This window comes from Pelecanus crispus, chromosome 17 (assembly GCF_030463565.1).
Source record: "Pelecanus crispus isolate bPelCri1 chromosome 17, bPelCri1.pri, whole genome shotgun sequence".
Lineage (NCBI taxonomy): Eukaryota > Metazoa > Chordata > Aves > Pelecaniformes > Pelecanidae > Pelecanus > Pelecanus crispus.
In genome coordinates this window covers 8,309,910-8,319,283 of record NC_134659.1, presented here as the reverse complement: position 1 = coordinate 8,319,283, position 9,374 = coordinate 8,309,910, and the positions used below count along the sequence as shown (strand labels likewise).

The 9,374-nt window shown below is 42.4% G+C and overlaps 1 protein-coding gene across 1 annotated transcript in view; it reads right to left on the bottom strand.

Moving 5' to 3' along the window:
• Window positions 1-263: 263 nt before the first annotated feature.
• The window catches only part of IGFN1 (immunoglobulin like and fibronectin type III domain containing 1), a 33,551-nt gene continuing 24,440 nt past the window's right edge, over window positions 264-9,374 (bottom strand). Inside the window, exons 26-34 of the mRNA XM_075722570.1 lie at window positions 9,009-9,305; window positions 8,095-8,394; window positions 7,000-7,173; window positions 5,950-6,078; window positions 5,165-5,467; window positions 3,748-3,836; window positions 2,039-2,234; window positions 1,109-1,408; window positions 264-604 (exon numbers count right to left, since the gene is read on the bottom strand). Of these exons, the coding sequence (XP_075578685.1) occupies window positions 264-604; window positions 1,109-1,408; window positions 2,039-2,234; window positions 3,748-3,836; window positions 5,165-5,467; window positions 5,950-6,078; window positions 7,000-7,173; window positions 8,095-8,394; window positions 9,009-9,305 (2,129 nt within the window). The remainder of the gene's footprint in view (window positions 605-1,108; window positions 1,409-2,038; window positions 2,235-3,747; window positions 3,837-5,164; window positions 5,468-5,949; window positions 6,079-6,999; window positions 7,174-8,094; window positions 8,395-9,008; window positions 9,306-9,374) is intronic.

Genomic DNA, 9,374 nt, shown 5'->3' with positions numbered 1-9,374 from the left:
AGATTTGCTCAAGATCAACCAAAACCCAAAACCTCTGGCTCATGTAGAAATCACGTGTTTTTCTCACGTCTGCCTTTTCATTCTTCTTTCTGTTTCATACTTGATCACTAGCAGGTTAATTAAAAATTCAATAAAGCAGTCCAAATACAACTGCCTTACAGGACATTGCTCTTGTCAGTAAATAAAGCTGTATGGCTACCATTTATAAGGCATCTTGACAGCAATGATGTATCTTGACATCACACAATGAAGGAAGAGAAGCATTAAAGACTGTTACCTTTAATAGTGAGGGAGGCTTTGCTGAAGGCGCGGCCCAATTCATTCGTGGCTTCTGCCATATATTCTCCTTCATCATGTTTTGTGACCCCTAGGACGACCAGGGAGCAGACACCGAAGTTGTTTGTGCAAAAATAGTTAGGATCATTGGAGAGGTCTCTACCGTCCTTGTACCATGTGATCTTTGGAGGTGGATGGCCTCCAACCGCACAACTCATACGGCACTCACTCCCAGTAGTCACCACATGAGGCTTCAATGGGACGAGGAATCTCGGGGGCTGGTTTTGATTAACTCCCCTGTATTTCTGTGGTTTGACTTGAAATTCAGCTGTTAAAAAAAATGCAACATACAAACACACACTGAGATACTGCTTCACAGCAATAGAAGTCAGGGTTTAAAGAACTGGTTTTCAATCATGACATTTGGTTGTGCAGAATGTCTGGCATTCTGCACTGCAAATTGCCAGAGATCCCATGCACCTATCGACTGTAATCTGTGTTTCTTCTCAAATTAGCCAGAATTTAACTTTGAAGTCTTTGACGAACCTTTGGTTTCTGTAAAACTTAAGCCCTAGATTTTGCTGGAAATTAATTTTGTGGCAAATTACATGACGTAATGGCTGGAAATAAAGGGTCTATTTGCACAATGTCCATGCAGAAAGGACAAGCCTTCCCTACCAAACTGGAATTTCTTAGGGTATCTCCATGAATTCCTGTTCTGGGCAACTAAATGTTCACGGAGGAGAGACCCATTTCAGGATGGTATGTTAGAAACAATAAAAGAAACAAAGCATGACGACACACAGATAACTATTTGTAAAAGCTGGTTTACCCTTTGTTTTTTTAATTCTCCAAGGCTGCACAGTGTCAGACGGACCACTGGCTCCCAAGTCATTTTTTGCCACAACCCTAAAGTAGTAGTCCCGGCCTGGGATCAGCCTGGTGAACGTGAACTTGTTGGTGTAGATCAGGTCACCCACCATGCGCCACAAGCCCTTCTGCGATTCACGTTTCAGGACTGTGTAGTAGAGATTATTTTCCCATTTCTCAGATGCTGATGGCTCCCAGGTTACTGTCACTGTATTTGGCACATTCTCTTCCAATTGAATAGGTCCAGGCGATTGTGGGATATCTGTCAGATGAAGGCAAATAATATCGAAAGATGTAGGGAAAGTGGCACAGTACAGAACCCTAAAAACTTTGAGTCCATTCTATGTCTGGGGGCTGAGTAAACGTCCTGGTCATTAGAAGGGACAAAAATTTGATTCCTTCTCCATGAGCTCATTTGCTATTAATTGAACTTCTGCTGCATTACAGCTGCATTGCTGGACCTCCTTCCCTTCTTATAGGGAGGAGATGAGGGCTGGTACACCTAAACTTTTTCACCTCTTAGGGAGGCAGCATATAGAGTTGTAGCTATGACTAAATGTCCTACAGCCTGCTGCTGACTGACCTTAGACTGTTAAAAAGAGCATTGACTTCTCTCCTGTGGTTTGCACTATCCATCTGTGTGGCCTTGCCTTTTTAAGCAGAGTCACTCTGAAAGACGGGTGTAATTTTAATCAGTGGATTGCTCTGTCCTGCAGACACTGCCAAGTGATATCACAAAGTGGCCAGACTGAATCTCATGGAAAACTGTACTCTAGTTCTCCCTGTGCCTGCATGGCTTAACTGCATCAGAGCTCACCTTGCTGAACTCGGTTTGTTGCCTACCGTCTATTTGCAGTAAATCTGTATGTGTATACGGTAGTGAGTAAGTTACCTGTAACTTGAACTTGGAAGCTGAATGTTTCTCTTTTCCCTAACCCGTTCTGGAGCTCAACGGTGTAGATGCCACTGTCAGTGAACTCAGCTGCTCCAATCAGCAGCTGGGTGGTACCATCTTTGGTATTTATTGTAGCCCGGTTTGGAAGAGGAAGACCATCCTTTAACCAGGTCACCACTGGATCTGGAGACGCCTGTAAAGAACAACACGAGTTATAGCCCACTTGTTTTGCCTCCAGATTGCATCTTTACATCTTTAGTTTCATTATCTTGTCCCAAATGTATACCTATATGACACAGTAAAGTAGTATCTAGAAATATGGATCAAAGATGGATCTAAGAGCCCTGGATAAAGGGCTGCTCTAAAGTTTCTTCGTAACTTCTCTTTCTCTGTGTCTTTTAAGAATGTTATTGTAGTAAGGTGTTCAGGTTAACTATGTAAAACAAGGTGCGCTAGATGAAGAACAACAGACGACATCAGTAGTTAATATTTTCCACTTTTAAAAAGATCTGCTGGCTTTGGAAAGAAAAAAATCCTCTAAGTCTTTATTACCATTGTGCCATCTCTGGTCTCTATTCTCCAAGAGATTAGGAGAAAGGCCATGTCCTGGTTTCAGCTGGGATAGAGTTAATTTTCTTCCTAGTAGCTGGCACAGTGCAATGTTTTGGACTTAGTATGAGAATAATGTTGATAGCAATGACTCAAACATCAGTGCGTTAAGTAGTGCTTACACTAGTCAAGGACTTTTCAGCTTCTCCTGTCCTGCCAGCGAGAAGCTGGAAGGGGGCACAGCCAGAATAGTTGACCCAAACTGCCCAAAGGGCCATTCCATACCATATGGAGTCATGGGCAGTATAGAAACTGGGGAGGTTGGCTGGGGGGCTGCGATCGCTGCTCGGGAGCTGGCTGGGTATCAGTTGGCGGGTGGTGAGCAATTGCATTGTGCACCACTTGCTTTGTATATTATTATTATGTTGTTATTATTACTACTACTATTTTACTTTATTTTATTTCAATTATTAAACTGTTCTTATCTCAACCCATGAGTTTTCTCACTTTTACTCTTCCGATTCTCTCCCCAATCCCACCGGGACAGGGGAGTGAGCGAGCAGCTGCGTGGTGCTGAGTTGCTGGCTGGCGTTAAACCACGACAGGCCAGCAAACACGCACACTTTGCCTTCATCAACCTCTTCTTGATATCCCAGACTTTAGCTGTGCTGTTGCAAGCTTACGTCAAAGCACACAAGATTTCTGTCAGTGCATGCCTATTTCTCAAGTCATACAGCTTAAGTCCTGCTGCTTAGTAAGACAAACACGGTCAAGAGGCTGTTGCTAGAAATGCTACCCCAGGGCCTTCCGAGGGAGTCAGAGGGAAATCGACTGATTTTTAAACTCTAAGTATGACAGATTAGTACCAGATGATGACAATATTGATGTGGATGGACGGACAGCATTGTGCCTTGTTTGCAGAGGTTAATAAATGATCATAATCTCATAACACACTAATGCCAAGAGTGACAGCTGAATTCTTGTTCATGTTTTCCTCATGCAGAAAGTATACACAGCACAAGCAGGTTAAAGGATTTGCCCAGTGTCTTGTAAACAAAATTCCATGCCAAGAAAACAGTAGCTCAGTTTTCATGTCTGCTATTGACTACAATGTAAAAACAGACAGGAAATTCTTACAAACACATTTGAATACTTACTTCAAAGGGAATATTCACTCGGATGGTATTTCCTGCTCTTACAACCAGGGAGCTTTTCACTGTGTCATCTATTAGTAACCTGGGAGAAACTGGAAAAGACAGTGATTACAATAAAAAGTTGTACATTATTACAACAAGCTGACAAACTCATTCGCATGTGTTCGACACCCCTAATGCCTTTCCAACAGCTAGTCTGCAGGCTGTTGATAAACTTATAGTGGTACTGTGGAAAAAAAGCTCCTTGATTCAGAACCAGAGTTTACACCTTTCAAATTTTATTACTACTTATTTATCACTATGACTAAACAAGAGGAAATGATGTAAAAATACATTCAGAACAATGCTTGTATACATGTGATGTCACAATCATGGAGAAATTGGCTCTTTGACACACTTTACCCCACCGCATGCATGATCTTTCACGTAAAATAACATCTGGGGAAAAGGAAATTGCAATGGACACTTAGGAAATATACGTGCAATACTGGGTACAGAACATCCTCAGGAAACCGGCCTGAGTTTATTAAAAATAATCTTTTTTAGTATTTAAAATATTTTTCTTCCTTTTCTCTTTTCATCAATATAATATACTATTGTATTTAACATTTTTCTAAAAAGTGGTACTGTGTGTTAAATTGTATTTAGAATTTCCAGTTTAAAACTGAAAAAACTGCTTCCCAGATGGACTTATATTTATCTATTTACTGATTGATTATAATAGGAGTCTCCAGGCATAGGCCAGAAGTAGACAATTTTCACTTAGGAGCCAAGCTAAGGAAGATGAATCCCTCACAGAATTATCTCTTACTTCTGTATTTCTGCAACGTTCCCAAACAGCAGGGGAAAAAAAAAAACAAAACCAAAAAACAGCTACAGATTATAAATAAAGGTGAAAAAGTGAAAATGGTGAAAACTTTCAAACTAGAAAATTAAAAAGGAAAAGAAAGTTTGCAAAAACCAACATAACAATTGCAATTTAAGAGAATGAAATAAAATATTTAATTCCACAAGACTGTATAAAAATAGACTGAAAACTCTATTTTTCCCTTAAAAGAGCATGGGTAGGAATAAGGTATGTGCAGTTTCTGTCTGGTGATCATGACTGTGGTACAGCTCCGCACAGGGGGCAAAATGTAAATCCGAGGAGAAAATACAGTTTTGGGGGTTCTTTTATCATAATGAGTCTTTAACATGAGCTGAACACTGCGCATTGCACGTTTATTATCAGTTAAATCTTCAGAATTTCCTGATGAGGTGACCAAACAAGACCATGCTCTAGATGAGCAATGTAGTACTTGTCCTTCTGCTACAGTCTGGGACTTGAAAGCAGCTCATCGCAGTGACCTATGACCTTGCCTGCATCCTGTTACCTATAGAATGACCTCGTTCGTTCTGAAAGCAGCCCACTTTGACTTACCTACAGGGGGAGCAGCTTCAATGCAAGCGTCAAGCTCTGTGGCTTCTCCTGGGCCACTGTCATTGAGGGCTCTCACACGTAGGAAGTACATCTCCTTGGCTTGGAGGCCTTTCACTGTGTAAGTAGTCACCTCTATGGGAAAGGTATTGCATTTGGTCCAGCTGAGGTTGTCAGAAGACCGCATCTCCACATCGTAGCCTTTCACATCACCCCCATCTTTTGCTTCAGGTCTCTTCCATGTCAAGGTGACACTGGTGCTGTCACTGCTGCTCACTTTAAGGTCCTGCACTGGACCTGGAGATTCTGAAGAGAGAAATTTTATTTAAACTATTTTTCTAGGATTTCTCTCCCCTCTTTTCAGTCACTTCCTGAGATTCCCCAACATTCTTGAAGTGCACTGGATATCCACCCTGCTGTCTTGCCTTCACCTTGTCCCAGTTCTTCAAAGCTGGATCCAGGTGCCTGCCCCTGCCAGCCATGCACTACAACCTGCAATACTCCTGAAACAGTCTGCAACCCATCCTGAGCACTTCTCTACACCGCGCATACCTCCCACACAGGGAATCTGCCACGTCTTGACTTAGACATCACACAGGAAATCCTTCCATTCCTTCCTCATGCTGATAGCAGATTCTCAGCCATGAAACATTCCCCAATTATTTGATCTCTATCTACACATACTTTCACAAAGCATTTAAAAACGTCGCCTCTCCACTAACATCGCCAGTCTACCTCGCCACCTTTACATCTCCCTGAGCCAGAAGGACGGGGGGCAGTGTACTTACTCATGGAATCCCGCGCAAAGACAGGCTGTGACGGTTCGCTGGCATCTCCCATGCCAGCAGCATTGACAGCTGCCACACGAAATTCATACTGCAGACCTTTCTTGAGATTGGTCATTTTCAGCTTCTTGTCTGCAGAAAGAAAAGGAGCACGTTGGCTCAGGTGAGCTGTTCCCCAATCAGGAAAGGGTGAGACAACGTTGTACTTTACTCCATGCAGAACTGTGGACTGAATAATTCTCAGGAGCTGCCACCGATCTTCCCTACCCTAGTGCATGTGCACTTCTGGGACATGTTCATTGTCTTCCCTTTCAAATCAAACAGCATTTGAGAGCTATTAAGTTAGAGAAAGGATAAATACTGCTTTTCCTCGTGGGATAATCCTAAACTCTTCTATACCAGATAAGAAGTCCTAGCTTGCAACTGATAGATAATTGATAGCTATAGTCAAAACGTATTTTGGAGCTCCTACACATCTCTTGCGTTTCTTTATCTTGCTTGCATTTAAAAGTTCTTGTCTGCCAAGTTCCTAGCATGAAGACTAAGGACAGTAGTTCTGCATGTGAAGTGAAGACTTTAGTTCCAGAAATTGAAAACATCAGTTTATCTACAGAGGAGCTATGTTCCAGGATGCAGCAGTGAGCTTCTCTGCACTCTTCTCCAGCCATATGCTTGCACACAATCTAGAAAAAAATCATAATCCTCCTCCCAGGCATTCAGCTGTATACAAACCCAAGGCCTGGCTTTGCTATGGCACAGCGGTGTAACCTTATTTGTGAAAAAACCTTACTTGTGAAAAAACACGTACACTAGAGCTGTGAAAGATAAGAAGGTAAAACTTCAGACAGCAGTAAAATGGTTGTGATGAGGACAGTCAGCAGCTCAAGAATTCAAGAGGAAAAACATTAATGTGAAAAGGTATAAGATCCTAAACAGAAAGCAAGGAGTTAGAAGGCAGCAACTCCACCAAGATCAGCATGTTACCTCCTGATCCCAGCTGATGTTTTTGTCTTTTTCTGGTCTTCCATTCTGTCCAGGATTTAAGCTACCTACCTGCTATAGGCACATTGTTGACTGGCAGCCAGGTCATGGTACCCTTCTTGCGTTTCTGAACAAGGTATCCCACAATTTGGGAACTGCCAGTTTTACGAGGTGCCTTCCAGGATATTGTGATGTTGTCTCTGCTGGCACTGACAATCTCAGGGGGATCTGGGGCACCAGGTGAAGCTAGAAAGAGATTAGTGTTTCATGATTAGCACGTATATTTTTATTGCAAGATAAGAAAGTATTCTGTGTCATTTCTTCTTCCAGTTTCCCCAAGGTATTCATATGGATGTGTTTTGAAAACCTGACTGAGACCTGAAGCTGTGTATCCTATTCCCCACACAAATAGGGTCTAGCATGGACCTCTGTTCCTGAATTTTGTTTTCATAAATGACCTGCTGTCATTGTGAATGACAATTCCACTGTCAGCCTACAGAGTGAGGCATGTACCTTCTTACATGGTAGGAAAAGTCAGTGTTATTCTTGCTTTTAATGATAGAAACTGGAAATGGATTTTCTTATCCCTCTGCACTCAAAATACAGAGCTCCTCATAATCATGAGAAGGAGAATGTAGAAAGAAGACAATTGGAAACAGAATAGAACATTGCCTTCTCTCTAGTACTACATTCATGCTCATGGCAAAACTGTTCTAGTATTTAAATTCATTGAAGGGCAAAGAATAGAATTAGTGGTTTGGAAATCAGGGGAATGAAGTGGTCATACTGAAAAATGCTGCACATATGGAGACACTCCTTTGCCTACGGAGTTAAGAAAAGGCCTCACATGTTCCCTTTGTAGGCACCCCGGGAAAAATTTTCTCTGATCTTGATGCATATTGCATTTCCCCCATGAAACTTGCTTTCCAATCCAGAATGAAGCATAACTGAGAACGTAACACCATCTCACTCAGCATCACCAAAGCCTACAATAAACTTCTAGTCTCAATGTGCAATCTCCACAGATTTGTGTGAAAACTTCACAGCCGCGATTCAAGTTTAGATCTGCAGCAACATCCAAAACACAGTGACTTTTCTTTGATGTCAGCTTTGACAATGAATTTCCCAGACAGTTGTCAAACACAATTATGAAAAGTTCTTCCTTACCTTTACTGACAGCCTTCACTTCATCTGATTCCAGTGCGTCACTAGTTCCCTCGGCATTCACAGCTCTCACCCTGAAGTAGTAGTTCATGTCTTGTTCCACTTTGTTAGTAGTGAAGGTAGTACAGCTCTTGGGGGTTTCTCCCAAAGTCACCCAGTCATTCTTGCCTACCTGCTGTCTCTCGACAATGTAGCGTTGCAGTGGTTTGCCCCCATCATCCTTTGGGGGCTTCCACTGAATGGTGATGTTGTCTGCAGAGCTTTCTACAATTTTGATGGGTCCTGCAGGTGGCTGTGGCTTGTCTGAAAAGATGAGCAGAGAGACTATGAGTTGGCTCCAGACCCAGACGTGCTCCTGGGTTTGGAGCAGACACTGTCTCTTGCTCACCAGCTAGGACACTCAGTTTCTGATGGAATACATGTATAGTTGCAGAATGAGGGCTAGGCACTTGAATTGCCTCTTCAAAACTTCCACTCTTCTAACTTTTGATAAGTGTGGGGGAAGCCAGACCCTTGCTCCACGGGCTAATTGTTCTCATAAGGACTGCACCAATTCAGCTTGCTTATAAGGAAGAACCCCATTTCTGGTCTTCCAAAAGAGCACAGACATTTATGGTAGGGCTAAATTTGGTCTTGATAATCTATTTTAGATTTGCCTGTTGCACATAGTCCCAACCTCCACAGTCGCCCAACATTCAAAACTCAGCTGCTGAGGCAGACTAGATTTCTGTCACCTTGTACTAAAAGGGAAGAAACATGTCAGCAATCTTTGCTTGTACCCCAATTTAGTAGAAAATTGCATAGTCTTGTTCATCATGGAATACCCAGCAGCTCTAAATAAGGTTGTCACCAGTGTTAACAGGTTCCCTGCCTAAGCTTTACAATGAAAGTCACAGTGGATGTTATGGGGCTCTTACCGATTACCACAAGCTTTAAGTTGATCTCCAGGACCCCACTGTCGTTCTTCAGCCTGACTTTGTAATCCCCACAGTCCTTTCTCTCACTGCTGGAGATGGACAGCATGGTAAAAGTCTCTGTTTTATCCACACGAATCCTTGTGTCATCTGCTAGCTCCATTCTGTCCTTTAGCCATGTTGCTCTGACTGGCAGTCGGCCCTCAAAAGGAATCTTGATCTTTACTTTCTGCCCTGCCTTGGCCACCGTAGGAACACTTGTTAAGTTTTTGAGGAGAACTTTGTCAACCTGTGGAGGATCTAAGCAGATGATAGAAGGTCATTAACAACTGCAATTCAAAGAGGATAAGGCTCACCTTGGAGGGAAGG